The sequence below is a fragment of the Macaca mulatta genome, chromosome 14 (assembly GCF_049350105.2).
Source record: "Macaca mulatta isolate MMU2019108-1 chromosome 14, T2T-MMU8v2.0, whole genome shotgun sequence".
NCBI classification, from domain to species: domain Eukaryota; kingdom Metazoa; phylum Chordata; class Mammalia; order Primates; family Cercopithecidae; genus Macaca; species Macaca mulatta.
The window spans coordinates 112,354,901-112,377,797 of NC_133419.1; the positions used below are offsets into that span (position 1 = coordinate 112,354,901).

The 22,897-nt window shown below is 36.6% G+C and overlaps 1 protein-coding gene across 2 annotated transcripts in view; it reads left to right on the top strand.

The window, feature by feature from the left end:
* The window catches only part of SIK2 (salt inducible kinase 2), a 124,821-nt gene that overhangs the window by 9,743 nt on the left and 92,181 nt on the right, over positions 1-22,897 (top strand). For both annotated transcript variants that reach the window (XM_028833955.2, XM_028833956.2), the window contains 2 exons: positions 4,270-4,386; positions 8,376-8,439. In XM_028833955.2, coding sequence (XP_028689788.1) covers positions 4,270-4,386; positions 8,376-8,439 — 181 coding nt within the window. The remainder of the gene's footprint in view (positions 1-4,269; positions 4,387-8,375; positions 8,440-22,897) is intronic.

Below are 22,897 nucleotides of genomic sequence, written 5' to 3' on the forward strand. Positions count from 1 at the left end.
TCATTAGAGCTTTAAGACCTTTGTTGATTATGTGACATTATTTGAACCTCAGTTTCATCAACTCATGAGTATACCTCTTGTTTCATTTACTTCACAGAATTGGGAAATAAATGAGATAGAATATGCTACAAGTATCTTAAAAAGTGCTATGCAGTTGTGAAAGTCATCACCAGTGTTAGTATTATACATATTTCTGGGAAGTACTTGATAGAGAGCTCCATTGTTAAGAAATTACATTGATGAGTTTGGCAGACTGCTAGCTGATCTCTGAAAACTCTACTGTTTCCTCTTCTTTCTGGGCCTACAGCTGGACTGTTTCTATGCTGCCCTTGCATTTAGGTGTGGTCATATGCCGAGTTCTAACTAATAGAATGAACAGAAATAATAGGCACCACTTCCAGGCCCAGCCCATAAAATCACCTGTGAGGATCCCTCAAAGTTCTTTTTTCCTTCTGTCTAGCTGGAATGGAGACCACCTTCAGGTTAACCTTGGAAGCCACACATTAAAGATATTAAAGCCTCTTTGAATCTCAAATGCCTGCCAACTTCATTCGTCTAGTTCTGCTACATGAGCAAGAAATAAACTTCTGTTGAGTTTGAATCATATGTTTTGGGTTGTATTTGGTAAAGCAATTAGACTTCCCGTGTTACAAGGAACATGTTAACTCATGCTCTGCTTTTTCTTTAGAGAAGCATAATCCTCTTATAATAGCTCTAATAGCCTTAGAAACAAGGGATAGCAATGGGATAAGTATATATATATATTTATGATCATAGATGGATAAAGTCTGTGACCCAAGATAAAATTGAAGTGAGAATTATATCATTTGAGTAATTTTGTTAAGAAAAGTTAAATGAGATTTATAATTTTTTATTGAAGTTTAATTAGATAACATTTTTAACTTTTTAATATATGTCATATATTTTTCACTTTTTCATTGTTGAGGCCAAGGTTCCAAAAGGGTATGAAAAAGGAGATTTCTCTGGGTAATACATTGCTTTAATTGATATTTAGTATCTAAACTCTTTCATCCCATTAAATATGATACTTAAGATATTTACGGTATAAAATTGTCTCATGATAGGAATCATGCTGAGGTTTTAAAAACCATAATCCCTTCTCTCCATCTTTTTCTATTAGATGATTGTGACCCATCTCATTATAAAAGCTTTTTGTTGGGGGCAGGGGGTGCTGATATCTAGACTCACTCCTGAAATTGTAGGATAAGACATTTTCTTCAAAATATGCACGTCTGTGAAACTTGATGTGATCTTCCTAAGGAATATTGAGGATATTCAGTTATACACTTATCTTTTTATCTGGCAACTGTTACCCAAAGTTACCCAAAATATAATGGATTATATCATACTCTTCATTGAGGAGAGTTTCTTTAAATGTATTTAGGTTTGAGGTGGTCCGATAATATTTCTAATAGCAAGTATATAATATTGATCATTCTACTTGCCTAGCAAAGTTTTACTATCTAGAATATTTTCATTATGGTAATAATCAAAACACCACCAAACATAATGAAAACAGCTATCACGGAACCTATGTACTTTACTCCCTAGAGAAGAAGCTTTCATTCTTAGGCAATAAATTTAATTTTATACATTATGTTTAGTAATCGGATTTCCCCTGGGAAGCTTGGAGCGTTCTACAATTAATTTAAATCAGGAAACAACCTGTGGACAGCAAGTTAGAAGTAGAGAAAGGTGAGAAATAAAACTTACAGTAGAGCTTTAGGACATAACAGCAAAGGATAGAGCAGGCACAAAGAAAGAAGAAAAAAACTGACTCTCCCCCCTAATTTTTTTTTTTTCGAGATGGAGTCTCACTCTGTCACCCAGACTGGAGTGCAATGGCACGATCTTGGCTCACTGCAATCTCCACCTCCTGGGTTCAAGTGATTCTCCTGCCTCAGCCTCCCAGGTTGCTGGGATTACAGGCGCCCGCCACCAGGCCTGGCTAATTTTTATGTTTTTAGTAGAGACAGGGTTTTACCATGTTGGCCAGGCTGGTCTGAAACTCCTGACCTCAAATGATCAGCCTGCCTCGGCCTCCCAAGTGCTGGGATTACAGACATGAGCCATAGCGCCTAGCCTGATTCCCCCAAAATTTAACTACTAATAGCATACTGTTGACTGGAAGCCTTACCAATAACAGAAACAGTCCATTAACACATATTTTGTATGTTGCATGTGTTATATACTTTATTCTTACAATAAAGTAAGCTAGGGAAAAGAAAATGTTAAGAAAATCACAAGGAAAATACATTTATTACTCATTAAGTGAAGTGGATCATCATAAAGGTCTCCATCCTCATTATCTTCACGTTGAGTAGGCTGAGGAGGAGGAGGACGAAGAGAAGTTAGTGGTGGAAGAAAATTTGTGTATCAGTGAACCCACACAGTTTAAACCCATGTTGTTCAGAGTTAACTGTAATTGTATGAACAGGAGACTGCGGGAATTATGTGAAATGGCAAGCTGAATCCTATTTTATTGGATACATTTTGGAAGCATTGAGCTATCATAGCATGTGCAATTGCTGATATTAAAAGTTATCCTCGGCTGGGCACAGTGGCTCATGCCTGAAATCCCAACACTTTTAAGGTGGGCAGATCACCTGAAGTGAGGAGTTCGAGACCAACCTGGCCAAACATGGTGAAACCCCATCTCTACTAAAAATACAGAAATTAGCCAGGCATGGTGGCACACACCTGTAATCCCAGCTACTCGGGAGGTTGAGGCAGGAGAATCACTTGAACCCAGGAGGCAGAGGTTGCAGTTAGCCAAGATCATGCCACTGCACTCTAGCCTGGGCCACAGAACGAAACTCCGTATCAAAAAATAAATAAATAAATAAAAGTTTTCCTGAGGCCAGGCATGGTGGCTCACGCCTGTAATCCCAGCACTTTGGGAGGCCAAGAAGGGAGGATTGCTTGAGGCCAGGAGTTCAAGACCAGCCTGGTCAACATACAGATGGTCAACCAACCATCTGTATTAAAAAAAAGAAGCAGCAGCAGGAAAGTTACCCCAAAACAATAACATAAGGCTAAATTATGTTTAGAATACCCTTTGATATAATTTGAAGTACATTTTAGAGTTTTTTCAAAACTTAAATTTGGGTGATTCTCAATTATCTGAAAAATTTATTTAAATCATAATGCTTTATTTTCTAACCAAATATCTACTAATTTTAATAAATTAGTTCTTTTTAATTGCGTGAAAAAAATGTGTGTAATCACCGGGCGTGGTGGCTCACGCCCGTAATCCCAGCACTTTGGGAGGCCGAGGCGGGTGGATCACGAGGTCAGGAGATTGAGACCATCCTGGCTAACACGATGAAACCCCGTCTCTACTGAAAATACAAAAATTAGCCGGGCGTGGTGGTGGGCACCTGTAGTCCCAGCTACTAGGGAGGCTGAGGCAGGAGAATGGCGTGAACCTGGGAGGCAGAGTTTGCAGTGAGCTGAGATCGTGCCACTGCACTCCAGCCTGGGTGACAGAGCGAGACTCCGTCTCAAAAAAAAAAAAAAAAAAAATGTGTGTAATCGTTGATTTCTGCCTACCTAGTCATTCACCTTCAAATGTAATCCCTTCAAATTATTAACCTTGGAATTGTCTGGGCTCCTCTCTAGTTATAACAGAATGAGGTCACAGTTTCTGAAATAAAATTCCTTTTACAAAGTTAAATTTTAGTGCAGTTACTAACATTTTAGTTTTTGCCCTTCGAATTTTAAAAGAAAATCCAATTGGTATTTTTTCATGGAATGAGTTTTAATATTTTATATTTAGCTTTTTGTCTGTATTCTTTGAAACTGATCACTTGCTTTTCCAGGAAAATAGTATTTCAGTGCAACAGAAACTGTCTTCTGAACTGTCTTCTACTTTGCTGATCATTTGTTTATAGTTACTTTACAGTGGGATGATAACTAGTTGACATAGCTACTAATTTAATCAAATAAAGATTTTATTTTTCAGTTTGTACAGGAGTAAAAAGACATTTCCATTGTACTGAAAGAGAAACATGTTTTCGAGTTATTCTTCATAGCACACTAAAGACACAGCCAAACAACATCTACTGCCTTACACATGGTATTAGTTTAAGAAATATTTGTTGAATGAATGAACGTTGAATTTAAACTAGCTATCATCAGTGTCACGAACCTACAGGTGAAGTCTCATGTCATTTATTGACAGGATTCTTAACTAGAAAATATTAACTATTGTATACTAATTGTATTTATTTGTGTTCTGGGATGCAGGTGGCAATAAAAATAATCGATAAGTCTCAGCTGGATGCAGTGAACCTTGAGAAAATCTACCGAGAAGTACAAATAATGAAAATGTTAGACCACCCTCACATAATCAAACTTTATCAGGTATGACTCAGCCTGACACTATCTCCATTCATTCCACAAAATAGTTCTCTACTTCGTATCATGATTTTTCTTCTTATATTTGTGTTTCTAATCAATGAAAGAAAGTAAATGTATGCTTTTTGTAACTAAGCACATCCATTTTTTTATATTGTCTTTAAACTTAAAAATCAGAAATCTTAAGTCATCTCTCAGACTACAAGTTGTTTTAAAAGTTTGCAGTGTTGGCTCACACTTGTAATCCCAGTAGTTTGGGAGGCTGAGCAGGGAAGATTACTTGAGACCAGCCTGGGCAACATGGTAAAACCCCATCTCTACCAAAAAATATATATATACAAATATTAGGCTGGTGTGGTGGTGCACACCTGTAGTCCCAGCTACTTGGGAGTTTGAGGTGGGAGGATTGCTTGAGGTTGTAGTGAGCTATATCATACCACTACACTTTAGCCTGGGTGACAAAGTGAGACACTGGCTCTTAAGAAAAAAAAAAAAGTAGTAGTAGTTTGCAGTTGTATGATTCCCTGCTTTTTAACTGCAGGGTTTTGGTGCTACTGCCTAATGAGGATATGGCAGTTTTGCTCATTTAAAAAGGATACTGTATGTTTTATGAAAATACAACCACTAAATTAGTATATTATTCAGTGGCATACTGTGTAATACATAGGACTATATTGAGTTATTTGGTTTATTTTAGTAGATAAAATAAATTTGCTTTTTTAAAAAAAAAATCAACTTTGTTATAATACTTTTTGTAAAATAAATTGCACCCATTTTATGTAAAATAAACCCCACCCATGGGGTGTTTTGTCACCATTTCTCGTTGTTGTTTTTTATAGCTTTTGGGGGTACAGGTGCAGTTTTGTTACCTGGCTGTATTGCATAGTGGTGAAGTCTGGGCTTTTAGTGCACCCACCAACCAGCCATGGTTTTTAAAAGGAGCATTTTTCTCAGATTTTTAAAGAGTAATTCATTTTAAGAAGGATAATATAGTATAGAATATTGAAAAAAAATTATTTCTTAACATGTAGAATTTTTCTGTTGAAAACCTCTTTTTAAACTGAAATGTTCCAGTATCCTGGCCCATTACTTTGATCTCCAGAGTGTGATGTGTATGCCCATGGTATGCTGGACTCAGCCTGTACCGGCTTGTTGAGAGCTGATTGTTAAACTTTCAGAAGCTTTGCAAGCCAATTAACATGATGTTAGTAGCTCAAAATCTGCATTGGTGGGAAGATTTACATCACAGAAATTGGCTTACAAATCAGGGCCTTTTTATTTTTTGTCAGAAAGCTGGCTTACTGGCACACCAGTATGTGCATTCAAGTAGATTAGCACAAATGTCCTTGGGAGTGTAAGAAGAAAATGCCAGAACCTCTAGTTATGTTTATTTTTTGTATTTGTTTTGTTGTGTATATTTTATAATGTACATAATATTTATACAGTGGCACATGTACGTAATGTGTGTGTGTGTATATATATACATGTCACAATATGTGTCATGTGAGAGTATATATATAATATATATACACATATATATTTGGCAACTTTATTTTTAATGGATTCCCATAGGAATCATGTTTATTGTATTCTATTTTTTTTTGGAGAGAGGGTCTCACAGTTGTTGCCCAGACTGGCCTTGAACTGCTGGGCTCAAAGGATCCTCTCCCTTCAGCTAGGACTACAAGTGCATGACAGTGTGTTTGGCTCTAAACCAGTGGTCCCCAACTTTTTTGGCACCAGGGACCAATTTCGTGGAAGACAGTTTTTCTACCTCAGCATTAGATTCTCATAAGGAGTGAATCCTCGATCCCTCACATGCGCAGTTCACAATAGAGTTCCCACTGCTATGAGAATCTAATGCCACTGCTGATCTGACGGGAGGCGGAGCTCAGGTGGTAATGCTAGCAATGGGGAGCCGCTGTAAATACAGATGAAGCTTCACTCTGTGTGGCCCATTTCCTAACAGGCCATGGACTGTACCAGTCTGTGGCCTGGGGGTTAGGAACCCCCTGCTGTAAGCAACTTTTATTGATAGAGATTTTCAATTTAAAAAATGTGAAGACCATTGGCTTATGATATGCCTCCTGAGAATGAGAGACTATGATGTGCCACTCAAAGCATTTCCTAAAAATTCTAAAACTACAGAGGTCTCTTAGGGCAAATTTATATGAGATTAGCCCAGTGCAGTGACATGTAGCCCCAGCTACTGGAGAGGCTGAAGCAGGAGAATCTCTTGAGCCGAGGAGTTCCAAGCTGGAGTACACCACAATTGCACCTGTGAATAGCCACTGTCCTTCAGCCCAGATAACACAGAGATCCCATCTCTATAAATAAATAAATAAATAAATAATTCAGATTATTTCTCTCTTTAAACTTAAAAAAATTATTAATTTTTTTTAAAAAAAAGAAAACGTCTTGCTCTGTCACCCAGCGTCAGATGCAATGGCACAATCATAGCTCACTGCAGCTTCGAACTTGTGGACTCAAGTGATCTTCCTGCCTCAGCCCCTTCCCAAGTAGCTGGGACTACAGGCACATGCCACTATACCTGGCTAATTTTTAAATATTTTTTGCAGAGACAGGATCTCACTGTGTTGCCCAGGCTGTTTCAAATTCCTGGGCTCAAGTGAGCCTCCCACATTGACCTCCCAAAGTGCTGGGATTACAAGAATGAGCCACCCATGCCTAGCCATTTTTTTTTAAATTCCTAAAGAAGATATTTCTAAGAAACTAATTATATTCTTCAAAGTCTCTGATTAACCATAAACTAAACTGAGGATAAAATTAACATAATTTGTATAATGATTCTATCTATTTGAGGCGAATAATTGGTTACAGTTGATTTACGGATTTATTTAGGCCCAAATTGTAGGTAGCTCTTAGTTTTCTGGCCTTGTGGAGAATAGTCTTAAACCTACATCTTAAAACAAAATTAATTTTCTTCCTTTCAGTAGATAGCAGTTAGAGTATTACAGAGAAACACTCTAAAAATTGTTCATCTTGAATCTAAACACTCATTTTCTTTTTATTCTATTTTTATTTATTTTTATACAGATATTTTTTCAGACATAGTTTTCCTCCGTCGCCCAGGTTCAAGCAGCTCTCCCACTTCAGCGTCCTAAGTAGCTGGTATCACAGGTGCACACCACCACATCTGGCTAATTTTTGTATTTTTTAGTAGAGATGGGGTTTTGCCATGTTGGCCAGACTGATGTCAAACTCCTGACCTCAAGTGATCTGCCCACTTTGACCTCCTAAAGTGCTGGGATTAGAGGCGTGAGCCACCATGCCCAGCCTCATTTTCTTTTTAAATAGACATCTACTTAATGTAGTTTGAAAAATCAGATTTATGATGATGATGACATACTTCGTTCTGAATCTAGAAAAATGAATTTAAATAAAAGTATTTCACAGTAGAGCTATGAATATGAAACTTTTGAACAATTAGAGTACTTTGTAACAATATTAAAGTATAGTACAAGGAATATCACATTGTACCAGATTAGGTAGGCTACAGACCAGGTAAATTAAACTACTCTATTTTTTTATTCTTTTAATCAGAATCTACCATGATAACATAGGACTAGAAATGTCAGTGAGGAGATGTTGAAAAGTTGATCTTCAAAACTTATATTATCTATATTAGTACTTCTCAAACTTTAATGTGGATAAAAATCACTTGGCAGTTTTGTTAAAATGTAAATTCCAGTTCAGTATGTCTGGGATGGGGCTTGGAATTCTGCATTTCTTACAGGTGGTTGAATAGTGCTACTACTGCTGGTCCAAGGACCACACTTAGAAGAGCAAGAATCTCAATTTTTCACAAACAAATTAATCAGAAGGACATTGTCAGGCTTATAAACTCAGCCATCTTCTGAATTGTTCTTAACTGTGATTCTTTTACTAGTAGTTTCAATTTAGGTAACTCCATAGAATATTGTGGAAAATTCTAGTACATTTCTGTCAGACTAATATGAATTATTTATCAATAGGTAATGGAGACCAAAAGTATGTTGTACCTTGTGACAGAATATGCCAAAAATGGAGAAATTTTTGGTAAGCTTTTTCCTTTAAATTTTCTGTTAATTTGAAAAATTCACTAATCTGCATGAATGGGGTATTTTCTATTAAGTTTCTGCTTATTTAAGTGTTGGTAATATAAGTGAAAAAAATTTAAGTGTTAGAAAATATTCAGTAACCTAAAATATGAAATATAACTTATTTCCTTGTATTTATTATATTAAAGGTACTACGTCTGTCATCTCTGTTAGAGATAGGGAGGAACTTTTAGTCATACTGCAAAGGATATTTTCTTTCTTTTTATCTTCTTTTTTACCTTTCTTTTGTATGGAAAGATTAGTCAGCAAATATTTATTAAGCTTCTACTATGTCCCAGGCATTGTGCTAGGTTTTGGGGATACTGTAGTGACCTAAATAGCACAATCTCTGTTATTGTGGATCTTACAGTTTAGTGACGTATTCACTATAGGTTTAAGACCTCAGGCAAGTCACTAAACCTCTCTGGGACTTGATTCCTTTATCTCTAATAAGAAAGTATTTGATTGGTGTTTATGATTCATTCTAACTTTAAAAAAATTTAAATGTTCTATTCTAGCTTTCACCTAAAATATCTATTTATTTTTACTGTGTGGAACCAGAGCACTGTAGCTATCTAAATCTTTTTTTGTTCTTAACTTAAATTTTAGTCCATAATTGTTTTTTAAACAACTTTATTGGAGAATAATTCATATGTGATAAATTACATGTATTTAGTGCGTACAGTTTCGTAAGTTTTGATACACATTTGTGAAGCAGTCACCACAGTCAAAATATCCATCACTTCCAGAAGTTTCTTTGTGCCCCCTTTGTAACTCTTTTGCCCCATCTGACACCCAAAAAACCACTGACATGTTTTTTGTCATTATGGATCAGTTTGTATCTTTTGGAGTTTTATATAAATGGAATTATACAGGATAAACTCAAATGTAACCATACAGGATATATTCTTTTTTCTGTCTAACTTCTTTCCTTTAGTATAATTATTTTGGGATTCATTCCATTTATCAACATGTAATTTCTTTTTATTGCAAGTAGTATTATATTGTATGAATATACCCCAGTGCTTATTCATTCATCCATCTATTGATAGACATTTGGGTTTGTTTCAGTTTTTGGCTGTTACACATAAGTTACTATAAACATTCATATACAAGTCTACACAGTCTACCTTCAGATAATACTTACCACTTCACATATAATATAAGAATCTTGGCTGGGTGTGGTGGTTCACGCCTATAATCCCAGCACTTTTAGGAGGCCAAGGTGGGCGGATCACCTGAAGTCAGGAGTTCAAGACCAGCCTGGCCAACATGGTGGAACCCATCTCTACTAAAAATACAAAAATTAGCCAGGCGTGCTGATGCATCCCTGTAATCCCAGCTACTAGGGAGGCTGAGGCAGGAGAATCACTTGAACTTGGAGGCGGAGGCTGCAGTGAGCCAAGATCACACCACTGCACTTCAGCCTGGGTGACAGAGTGAGAATTCATCTCAATTAAAAAGCGGGCACCTGTAGTCCCAGCTACTCGGGAGGCTGAGGCAGGAGAATGGTGTTAACCTGGGAGGTGGAACTTGCAGTGAGTCGAAATTGTGCCACTGTACTCCAGCCTGCGGGACAGAGCGAGACTCCGTCTCAAAAAAAGAACCTTATATCAGTGTACTTATCTTTTGCCCCACCTGGCCTTTATGTTCTTGTTGTCATATTTTACTAATACCTATTTTATAAAACACAATACAGTGCTATTTTTCTTTAAGCAATTATCTTTTAAAGAGATTTCCTCATTTTTTGAAAATTATCTCTTTATCAGTGTAGCTACCTTTTTCTTTAAACAATTATCTTTTAAAGAGATTTCCATATTTTTTGAAAGTCACATCTATTTTTCAGTGTAGCTACCATTTCTGCATTCCTATGTATGTATATATTTTTATCTAATGTCATTTTTCTTTTGTCTGAAGGATTTTCTTTAGTGTTTCTTGTAGCACAGATCTGCTGGGGATGAAATATTTCAGCTTTTATATGTCTAAAGTAGTCTTTATTTTTGTCTTTGTTTTTGAAAGATATTTATACTAGGTATAGAATTCTAAACGGACTTTTTCTTTCAGTACTTTAAAGATGTTGCTTTACTGTCTTCCCATTTGCACTGTTTCTGACAAAAAGCTACTGTCATCTTTTTCTGTATTCCTGTGTATATAATGTGCCTTTTTTCTCTGGCTGCTTTTAAGGCTTTCTGTTTATCACTGGTTTCAACAATTTGATTATGATGTGCCTTTGTGTGGTTTTCTTTATGATTCTTATGTTTGGTTTCATTGAGCTTTTTGGATCTGTGACTATACTGTTTTCATCAAATTTGGCTATTTTTCAGCCATCATTTTCTAACTAATTTTTCTCTTCCACCCCTCTCTTCTCCTTCAGATATTCCGGTCAAGTGTATATTAAACTGTTTGAAATTGCCCCACAGCTCACTGATGTTCTTTTTCATTGTTAAAAAAATCATTTTTCTCTATTTCATGTTGAGTAGTTGCTATTTCTGTCTTTAAATTCATGAATCTTTTCTTCTGCCATTAATCCCAGCCAGTGAATTTGTCATCTCAGACATTGTAATATTCTTTTCTATAAACTTGACTAGGACTTTTTTTTTTTTTCCCTTCCATGTCTTTCCTTAGCTTTCTGAACATCTAAAATCCAGTTATGGTAATTTTTAATGTCCATGTATGCTGATTTCCAGCATCTCTGTCAGTTCTGGGTTGGTTTTGATTGGTTGATGTTTCTCCTCAGTTTTGGTTACATTTCCCTATTTCATTACATATCTGATAGTCTTTCATTGGATGCTAGACATTGCCAATTTTACCTTGAGCACCACATATTCTTGTGTTACTTTAGGTTTTCTTGCACTTTGTTCTAGGATGCAGTTAAGTTACTTAGAAACAGTTTGATCCGTTTGGATCTTGCCTTCACGATTGAAACAGTGCTCAGTCTGGGTCTAGTTACTTCCCACTTCTGAGTATTCTACTCAATGCCCCATGAATTCTGAGGTTTTATGGCCTGACCAGTAGGAACAGGCACCATTCCTGGCTTTGTGTAAGCACCAGGCAGTGTTCTCTCTCAGCCTCTCAGATGGTTCTTTCTCTGGCCTCTGGTGGTTTTCCCTCACACGTGAGCTGATCAGCACTTTCCTGAGTGCTCAAGGGACAGATCCCTCTGCAGACCTTTGGAGTTCTCTCTGTGTGTAGCTCACTCTTCTTTGGGACTCTTGGCATTGTCTACTCAACTCAAAGACATTGCTGGACCACACCTGGGTTTCCCCTCATTGTGCTGTGGCATAGAGATTCTCTCAAGGCATTAGTTGGAACATTCACAGATCTCGCCTCATTTGTCACCTGTCGCTCAGGGATCACTTTCCTTTGCCTGATGTCCAGTGTCTTATAAACCATTCTCTCATGTGTTTTGTGTTTTTGTTGTTGGGGATGGGAAGGTTGTTTCAGGCAGGAGGATAAATCCATCTTAGCCAAAAGCAGAATTATTTAGTCCTTTCAAATTTGTTGTTAATCTAAGGTATTTTAAAGGGAAAGAACCATATGCACTTCTATAGTTTTGAAAAATACAGTGTTTGCAGTTGGATTATAAATAAATAGTTCTGACTAAACTCGTATTTCAGAAATGATGTCTGCTTCCTTCTTTTGCTTATTTTTTTTTTCTTTTTTATGCTACTACTCAATTAGCTTATTTTAATTCTTAAAATATTTGTTTCAGCTAGCAGCATCTTGACTGATGCTATAATGGACTGTTACAGTCTTTGAAGTCAAGCAAATCTGATTTACAATGCCGGCTATACCATATTAATTGCTAACATTACTTTGAGCAGGATTCTTTCCTTTTCTTCCCTTTTTCCCCTTTATTCATTTTTTATTTTTCTTGGCTTTCTTTCCTATTTCTTACATTCATTTATTCATTCATTTATTCAGTCTTTCAAGAAATCTTTATTGAAAACCAACTACTTGTCACACACTGTAATATGGTAAGAAAACTGCAATGAAGAAAATAGACAAAAATCTCTACTCTTTTACGTTCCAGTTTGGGAGACAGAAACAAAATAGCTGAATTATGTAGCAGATTAGATAGTGATGAGTGCTATGTAAATAATAAAGCAAGGCTGGTGGGTTGGGAGGCATGGGAGTTGATTGCAACATTAAATAGAGCGGTCAGAGAAGGCCTCACTGGCATTTGAGCACAGACTTGAAAGCACAGTCTTGTCAATATGGTAGAACAGGGATTACCCAGGGAGAGGGAAGAATAAATGCAAATCCCTGAGGCAGCAGTGTGCTTGGTGTGTCCAAAGGATAACAGGGAGGCCAGTATGACTCAAGAGGAGCAAGCAAGAGAGAAGAGCAAGGAGGAAGAACAGTAAAGAGGAGGTCAAAGGGTAAATGGGAGGCAGGAGTGGGGCAGATTTTGGGGCTTTGTGTAGGCCTTTAGAAGGATTTTGGCTCTTACCTTCAATAAAATTAGGGAACCATTTTCGGCCAGGTTTCAGCAGAGAAGTGACTGCATCTAATGTAACATTTTAAGAGCATCGCTCTGGCTGCTGTGTTGAGAATGGAAAAAGGTGGAGACAGGGAGACCAGGTAGGAAGCTGTTGGAGCAGTTCCAGTGAGGGATGATGGCAGTCCAGACCAGGGGAGCAGCAGTACAGGTAGTCCTAAGTGGTCAAACTCAGAATATATTTTGAAGTACAATCAGTAGAACTTCTCGACAGATGGAGACTACCTAAGTAGTAGGTATAATTGTGGAAGAGGCCAAGGTCTGATCCCTGAGCATTTAAACAATAAAAGATTTGGAAAAGAGGAGAAATTGGAGAAGAGACAGAGGAGGAAGAAAACCAAGAGAATGTGATGTCCTAGAAACCAAGTGAACAAAGCATTCTCAGAAGGATCAAGTGAATATCTGTGACAAATGATGCCGATAGATCGAGAATGATGAGGAATGACAGTTAACCATAGTATTCTGCAATTTAGTAAGAGCAGTTTTGGTGGAGTGACTAGGCCAAAGATAGATTGAAGGGGCTTACAGAGCAAGTGAGAGAAGAAAAATGGAGAGAGCAAAATAGACAACTCTTTCAAGGAGTTCTGCTGCAAAAAGGGAAAAAAGAAATGAGGAGGTAGTAGGTAGAGGCAATGAGTCGAGAGAAGGATTTTTAAGTCTTTGCCCATTGGAACATTTTTAAAGCTTTGGACTGTAGTTTTACAAGTAAAGTAGAAATAGCTGTTACATGTTAGGCGTCGTTTCTATGAAAATAGGATAGTCTAAATTGTTCTTTCTTGCTAAGATCTTTGAAACAAGTTTGGATTCCATTGTTTTATATACACTGAGACATAATTTGGGGATTTTTAAATGTATAAGGTTTATATTTAAAGTAAAGCCTCTAGGGTAGATGGTCAGTTTGAGTTCTGGAAGGAAGAATCTGATGTCAATAGAAAAGTTGGACCGTGAATGCTAGTTATCTTATTTTCCACTCTTGGGTACAGTTAATTTCTTGACCATTGAAGATAATGAGTAATATAATTAATTTTCAAAGATCATGAAATCTTTGGATAGTCTTCACTAGTTTGGAAGGGAAGAATCTGAATTTAAAGAAGATGTGGAAATCATTTAGTTCAATTTGTTTTTATTTGCCTTGACTTTGTCATACAACTTGAAGCCCAGCAGAACTCATGATCTTTTTTTTTTTTTTTTTTTTACAAAACTATTTCTCTCTTTTCCCTTACTTGGCTTAAACTGGAAACCGTGATGTCAGTATTGATTCCTTTTCCTTCCTGCCTGGATGAGGTTTTGAATCCTGCCTATTCTACTTCCTAAATATTTCTCTAAGAAGTCCCCATCTCTCTATAACCACTGTTAATGCCACAGGTTAAGGTCCTCACTCTTCCTTCTCTCTATGTCATTATCCCTAACTGTTCTATTCTACATTTTCTTCAGAATTGTCTTTCTAAATCACAAACATAATCATGTTGCTTATGTTTATTTTCTGAGTTTTCTAGTAATGACCATTAATTACAAAAAAAAAAGTAATTTTGAAAACAAGGTAATGGCCTGCAAACAGTTTTCAGTAGAAGGATTAATGCTCAGTGTACTGTGCTTTATTACTTTATTACCATGGGCCCTTAAACATCCCTTGCTCTTAATTTCTCTTTGTAAGGAAGATTCCTTATACTGCTCCATGCTTCAGAGCTGTTTTAATGTTAAACAGCAACAACCCTATTTTAATTTTCCATGTGGTCAATTGGAAGAGTTGGGCATTATGCCAAGAGTTGAAGGTAGAAGAAAAAGAGATTGGTGCCCAAGAAGAGTAAGGATAAGGAATCCAGCTAAGAAGGCGGGAGGCACAGGGAGCCTAGGAGAAAACTAAGATGTAAATGGGCAAAACATTGTTTCCTATATGTGGAATATATAAGGAAGAAAAGACATAGTAAACTGTAGATTCAGGTAGATACAAGCACAGAACGGTGTGGTAGCCAGCCCGTTTCTGACATGGAGCCCATAAAGATATTAAAATAGAAATGAGAAAATTCAGTCCAAATAACATTAATCAAGTAGTGAAAAACATGTACGTTAGTCCCCCCCATCAGAGGGGACTTTCAGTGGTTTCACTTACCTGAGGTCAACTGTGACCTGAAAATATGAAGATATTTTGTGAGAGACCACATTCATATACATTTTATTACAGTATATTGTTATAATTGTTCTATTTTAGTGTTGTTGTTGTCAACCTCTTACTGTGCCTAATTTATAAATTAACTTTATCATAGGTATGTTTATGTAGGAGAAAACATAGTACATATAAGGTTTGATTCCATCTGCAGTTTCAGGCATCCACTGGAGGTCTTAGAACACAGCCCCTGCAGACAAGGGGGGACTGCTGCATAAGATTTTAAGTGAATTGAGCCCAAAATGTTTTAAACCAGTTGGAGACTCAGATGGAAAAAAAAAAAAACATAGATAAACAGTAGTTAACTTTGTACTTTGAACTATGTATTAAGATTTGTCTTTCAGGTTTGTAACTTCAGAGTCAGTCTTTATTTAACTTTACAAGTATTCCTTTATTGCTTACTCTATGCTGGAAGGGTGTTATGTTCCCAATGTTTTTTTCATTCTTAGTTTTGTATTTAGTTGGCCAGCAGATCATACTCTGTTCTTGCAAAATGACTTGAAATTAAATCCTTCTGTTTCCCCAGTCATCACCCTGCTCTAGGCTTTCATCACTTCATGTCTTAATTAGCGAATCCTTCATGTTTTACCATTCCCTCTTTCTTCTCTAGTCAAGTATATTTTATGTAATTCCTGTTTAATCTTCCTAAAGTATTATTTTTATTATATTACAACTGTGTTCAGTAACCTTCACTCACCTTCCTATTGCTCAGTGGATAAAATCCAAACTCCTCAGTTTGCAAATAGGGTGGCTGCACTAAGTGAATGGATGTGCCCAACTATTCCTTGCGTAGGTCTATTTATTTAATATTATCCTTAGGTATGGACAACCAAATTGCAGAGTATGGTATCTGCTTCATTATAAACCAACCTTCCTTTCTTTCTGTTTGTGTCTCTTTGGCTTACCTATCTTCCAAGTTTTTATTTTTGCAAAAGTTAAACATTTACTAGTATTAGTTTAAGGAATCAAATAATTGTGCAAAGTTTGTTACAGAAGATACAATCCCCATTCTCCTGCCCCTCCTCCCCCATTTTCTCCTCTTTAGAAGCAACCACTTTCATATCTTTCTTTCTTTCTTTTTTTGCGACAGGATCTCACTCTGTCACCCATTCTGGAGTGCAGTGGCACAATCACAGCTCACTGCAGCCTTGACCTCCTGGGCTCAAGCAATCCTCCTGCCTCAGCCCCCTAAGTAGCTGGGACTACAAGTGTGTGCCACCATGCCAGGCTAATTTTAAAATTTTTTTGTAGAGATGGGGTCTTGCCATGTTGCCCAAGCTGGTCTCCAACTCTGGGCTCAAGCAATATCCTCATGCCTCAGCCTGGGATTACAGGTGTGAGCCACTGCACCTGACCTACTTTAATTTATTTTAGCTGATTAATTTAAACTTACCTTCATTTCCCTAAATAATATGCTTGTATTGGTGTTTCCGAATTTTTTTTTCTATTTTAGACATAATCTTTTGAATCTCTTTTGGATTCTTCCCCTATCCCTATATGTAAGAGGCTTTTTTCAAAGAGTCATCTAAGGACCAATTGTGGGAAACCTTAATTAAGTATTAGGAGTAGGAGAAAGGGTTAGGATCTTTATTAGAATGGACATCTGTAAGCCAGGAAGTGATGATGTCTATAAGGGAGTTTTTTAGGAAGATAATTCCAGCCGTGGTGTGTCAGCTGAATTAGAGGAGCAGAAAAGAAGCCATTTAGGAGACTACTTCAATTGTTTAGATGTGAGAGGCCGAATGTTTGAGTTAAGATGTTAGTTGTCAGAATCATGAGGAAAGGTTTTAAACAAGAGGCGTTTCTAATTCTAAAAATAACTACTGTTATTTATTGAGCACTCTCTTTTTGTTGGGTACTGCCTAAAGTACTTGATTTATTTTTTAAAACCTTACAAAAAACTTACAAGGTAGGTACTGAAAGATTCAGTAATTTCTCCAAAGTCACACAGCAAATAAGTAACAGAGTCTGGATTTGAACCAGGCAATCCCAGAGCCTGTACTGTTAGTAATTATACTTTAGTACCTGTCAAGAATTCCTGTTGAGTGTCAAGAAGCGAACACCAAGAGTTAGAATTTAAAGCCAACATGATTGAAGAATATTGTGGTGTGGTTGACAGTAATGCCTAAGTCTGTTTTCGGAGTAAAAAATGACAAATTAGATTTTAAATATGGTTTGGAGATAATATCAGGAGAATTAGTTTGCTACAGACAATTGACAGTTGAAAATATGGAAGCAAATGAAATTCAACAGAGATTTAAATTCAACAATAAAAAAACAACCCAATATAATAATGGACAAAAGACTGGAACCAGACAAAAGATATACAAATGACCAATAAGCACATGAAAAATTACTCAATATTTTTAGTCATCAGAGAAATGCAAATTAAAAACCACAGGGAGATATCATTTCACATCAATTAGACTGAGTAAAATAGAAGGAAACTGACAATAATAAATGTTAGACTGTGAAGCAACTAGAACTCATACATTGCTGGTAGGAATGTAAAATGGTACAACCACTTGGGAGAACTGTTTGGCAGTTTCTTATGAAGTTAAACATGCATATACCCCATCACACAACAATTCAATTCCTAGGTATTTACCCAAGAAAAATGAAAACAAGTGTCCATGAAATGATTTTGATAAGAATGCAAATTTTTATAGCAGCCTTTTATCACAGTCACCCAAAGTAGGATCAACCCAAATGTCCATCAGTGGGAAAATGTATCCAGAACAAATCATAGTATAGTAATACAATGGAAGATGATTCAAAAAGGAAATGAACTATTTATGCATGTAACAACATGCCTATATCTTACAGACATTGTGCTAAGTAAAAGAAGCTGGACACAAAAGAGTACAGACTATATATGGTTCTATTTACGTGAAGTTCTATAACAGGCAACACTAATGGATGGTAATAAAAGCTGGAGAGTTGCCTCTAGGGAGAGGGGAGAATTGACTGGAAAGGGACAAGAGAGAACTATCTTGGGTGATGGAAATGGAAATGTTTTGTTTTTGTTTTGAATGGTGGTTATACAGAATATACAACTACCTCATATAGTTAACCATCTAAGAATTTGCATCTTATTGTATATAAATCATACTTCAATAAATCCTTGTCTCTCTCAAAAAAAGGAGAGTTTAGTAATAGAAGTATAGATTTGAGGATTACCTGAATAGAAGTGATGAATGAAGCTGTAATAATGAGATTTCAGAATTAAGAAGGCTAAGAAGTGAGTTGGTTATGCCTTTTATTAGAAGCAGGTGGAAGAAAGGAATTGATGGAGTAGAAGAGTGGCTTGGGAAATATGGACAGTTTCTTTCCTGATTAGCCAAAGGAGCTTGGAGTGAAGTGGGAGTATTTGGTCATTAAGAGATCACCAGTCACTTCAAAGAAAGTACTTTTCAGTAAACTGGAAGCTACAACCACATTTCAAGAGGTTAAGGATGCATGGGTGATAAAGGGAGAAAGATATTATAAAACTACCTTTTGAAGTTTTCAAGGTGGAAAGAATTGAGGAGTAATAGGGTCTACATAGGATTCAGTATGATGTAATGGTTTTGGTTGTGGTCTTGGTGTTTGAAGCAGCTAGAAAAGAATGTAAGCAGGAAAAAAAGAGGGTAAAATAAGGTCCCAGAGTAGACAAGAGACAATGGGATTAAGGGCACAGAGGGAATGGTTAGTTTAGAAGAAAGGAATTCCTCCTTCTCTGAAAAGGTGTGCATTGGTGCAGTTACAATGATAATTAGAGATCGTGCCAAGGATTTGGCTTACGAAGGCTCTTTGTGGTAGAATAGAAGGAAGATGAGTTTGTTGATGCAGGATAGAGGTATTTCATTCTGTAGTGTAGCTGATGAGACATCAGAGAAACAGCAGTACATTAGACACTGTAGTGAGAGAAAGGTTTAGAACAGCTGGCAGTGCTCATATGATTGTCAAGGGATGAGTAAAAGGATCAATAATTAGCAGTGAGGGAGTTTATGGTAGACTCATAGTCAGCAGTGCTTTTCAATCCAAGAGGAGAAAAGGTAGACATTATGAATGAATGGCCCAGGTTGAGGATTAGAATGGGGGAAGATGAAATGCATGTAAGAGTTGCTGTGGTCAGAGAGGTCATTGTTGAAAAGGCTGATTGTGAGATCCAAGTTTAGGAGAAAGGTAAGTGAAGCAACAAAAGGACCTTATGAGCTGGAATAATAGAACAGTGGAGAGACTGAAGATGTTGAAGTACTTTAAGGGAACAACATTTATATATTTAAAAAAAAATAAAAACTCTAGCCTTGAGTCTGTGCATAACTCCCAGCAGCTTACCACTTTGAATTTCTCTTCTACTCTTAGCAAAATTGCCTTAATCGTGCCCTGCTAATTCTGGGAAGGCCTTAGGTCTTTGCACTTTCCTCTTCTACTTCTTGCATAGAGAGGTTTCCTGTGCCATCTGGTTTTCTTGCTCCATCTGACTAGGCTTACGCCAAAAGAGCAATTATGGTGGCATGCTGGGAATGCATCTACAGTGTGTGATTCATGCATTATGAGGCTCTGATGGTTATGCTTTATTTTTGTTTGGTTAATTATATTGTACCTCATTCCACAAAGAGTTGAAGTAGTTTCAAAGGAGAATAATACCCCCAAAATTCTAGAATATAAATAAGAAGAAAGAGTTGAATCAGAAAATCTATATAAAAGTAGAAAACAATTGTCAGGAGGAAAAAGGAATACAAATATGCAGGACATAAGGGCCTAAGAACTTCACATTTGGCTTTAAGCTTTGTAGCTGTCAAAGTGAATAGAAGATGCAGGCGTTTACAGAATTTTATCTAAGAGAAAGAAAGGTACCTCTTCCTTGAAGATAACAAACTTTTCTTAATAGTAAATTCTAGAATAAAAATTTCCTTTGGCATTTCTAATAAGAGGTACTAAATATGTCATCTTGTTAAAATAAAAATCTGATCCTGTTAAAAATTTTCAGGGACTTCCCTTGCTTTTGAGGTAAAGTCCAGGATCCTTAACAAGGTCATCAAGGATCATTGCACTCTATACACCCTACCCTTAAAATTAATAACAATAAAGATTATCATTTCTTGAACTCTTACCATGTATCAGGTGTTGTGTTAAGTCCTGTACATAAAACTATGTCATTTCATCCTCTCAGAAACCTTATAAGATGGATTTTACAGTTGAAGAAACTGAGGGAAGGAGAGCTTACACAATTTGCCCAGGGTCACAGAGCAAGTAAGCAAGTAGGTGGCATAACCAAGAATGGAAGCCATATTCTGACTTCATGTACTAATTGATTATATGCTGCCTTAGAGTTATTTGAACTTAACAAGCTTCCGTCTGCTGATTTTGCACATTTCTGTTTCTTCTGCCCCGCCCCTCATCTCCTTAAGCTTGTCGTTTAATTGAATTGAATCTTGATGGATATAATTAATTTAATATATTAACAGTAAAGAATAGAAACAGGGAAAGCATTTAACGGTTTTGTCAACTACAGTGAATGTAAGTGTTCCTCTTGATTTAATATGTGGCTTTGGTCCTGTATTCCCCCCTTATCTATAATGGAAGTAGGAAGCATTTGGGCTGCTGTCTTTGTACTTTTGGAAACTGGCCAATGAACTGCTTACCAGATCTAATGACCAAATCTAATTAACTCCCACAAAACCCATAGCTAAGCTAATCTGCATATTCTCAAAATAGAACATGTAAATCTCTGATTCGAAATCTGTGCTCATGTTGATCTGGAGCCCTAAAGCCCTTTGCTCTCTGCCTATTGAAATACTGCCTGTTTAAAAGTTCTAACTGAAGTTCCAGCTCTTCAACCAAGTTTTTCTCAATTCTATCCACATTGATTTCTTATTAGGAAAACACTGTAGTTCTCTTTCCTGCACAACTCATTTTAGAATTTATCTACACACTGCCTTTCACTGTTATTTAAAGTCTGCATGTGTATCTTTTATCTCTTAATAGATTGTAAGCTTCTGTTGAGGACTTTAGCACAATACAAAGCGTTTTACAAACACCTGTTGAATGAATGGTGTAATAGTCTGCTTTGGCCTTGTAGGCCTTATTTACCGAGTGAAGCCAACAGGAGAACACTGCCAGGTTAAGTAGTCTGAGGTACTTCTTTGTTCAGTTTTTGAAAGGAGTTTTCTGTTGGTTTACTCTTCACGAGATAAACATGAATGAGGAAATACTAACTGAATCAAGGGAGAAAATTGGCTTCCTCTAGTATACTGAGCAGTTTTTGAGTACTTACCGGTAGTTACCACCATACAATTACTTTTTCTTCTAACTCCCATACCTGTCTTCACATAACCTTTTCAGAATAAAATGGTAAATAAGAGCATATGCATTTAACCTGGGTAACTTTTGTTCTCCAGGACTTATATGGCAGTTGGTGCTCATCGCTGAAGGATAATATTTTCTTGGTCTGTCAGCATGGAATATGGAATGGCAAATGAATTTGCTTAAGAGTCCTCGGGTTATTTATGAATACAATAAGGCTTTAATTTACATTTTTCCTCTGGAATCACAGGTGTGATTAATGAAAGTTATTCACTATTCCTACATTCTTTAGAACTATGTCTTATGTTCATCCATGTGGTCATGTGCAATAAATGGCACAAAGATCTTAGGGTGGTCACCTCCTCAGACAATTTGGGCACTGTTCAAACAATTAAACTGGCAGTCAGCAGATTCCGGCCTGGTAATTAAATTACCTAGGGCCTTTGTTTGCAGATTTCTGCTCCTTGATATGCTGTGTCTTTCTAGGCTGAGCATATGCCTGGGGTTTATTGATTCATTTCCTGTCTTTCCCTTTCAGTGGTAACATACTAGGATGCCAGCTGTGGTAATTGAAAAGGGCTTTGTTTTAGTCAAAATGCCTTTGGACACTGGTTACTTAGAGAACCTAAGGGACAGTTTTTGTGGTCTTTGGTTAATATCTTAACAGCCTGAAGGTAGTACTAGGAAAGTAGTTCGTTTGTTTTCTATTACAAGTTTAAATAAATTTTGAAGGTTTTTCTCACTTTATTTGGCCAGTATGAACCTAAGTTAAGTTTTAATTCTTTTTTTCCCCCACTTATTATTAACCAGGGTCCCAGGTCAGTATTGCTTAAATCTGTCCTCACTTCTTCAACATCTTCTATCATTGCTTTAATTCAGATTGCCATCATTTCTCACTTGAATTACTTCAACACCTAAGTCCTTTTTGCCTCCAGACTTGTCCCTCTTTTAATCCATCCTCCGTATTACTATCAATTGATCTTTCTGTAATACAGATCTGATCCTTGTCATTTTTCTGTTTAAAATATTTCTGTGTCTTCCCATTGCCCTCATTATAAAATCAAAAGTTAGTGTGGAATTGGTATAATGATCTGCCCCTGTCTTCCTTTCCAGTCACATCCCAGGCACATGTTGTATGGGTTTTATTGACTGAACATGATCTGCTATGCAGATTTACAGACAAACTTTGCTTCACATATGTGAGGATGGTAGATGTTAACATAGAAAGATATTAAATTGGTGTGTACTTCAGAAGGGTCATGCAAATGTTGAATGCATACAGATTAAATTAGACTATCCTTGGCTGTAAAATTTAGGATCTTTCCTTTTGAATTTTTATTAGATGTGTATAATAGTTATCTTTGAAGAGGTCAGATCTAATTGCATTATTTATAAAAGTTTCTAGTTAACTTGTAGAGAGACTAGTAACCACATGAAAGAGCCAGCATGATTCATGATTCA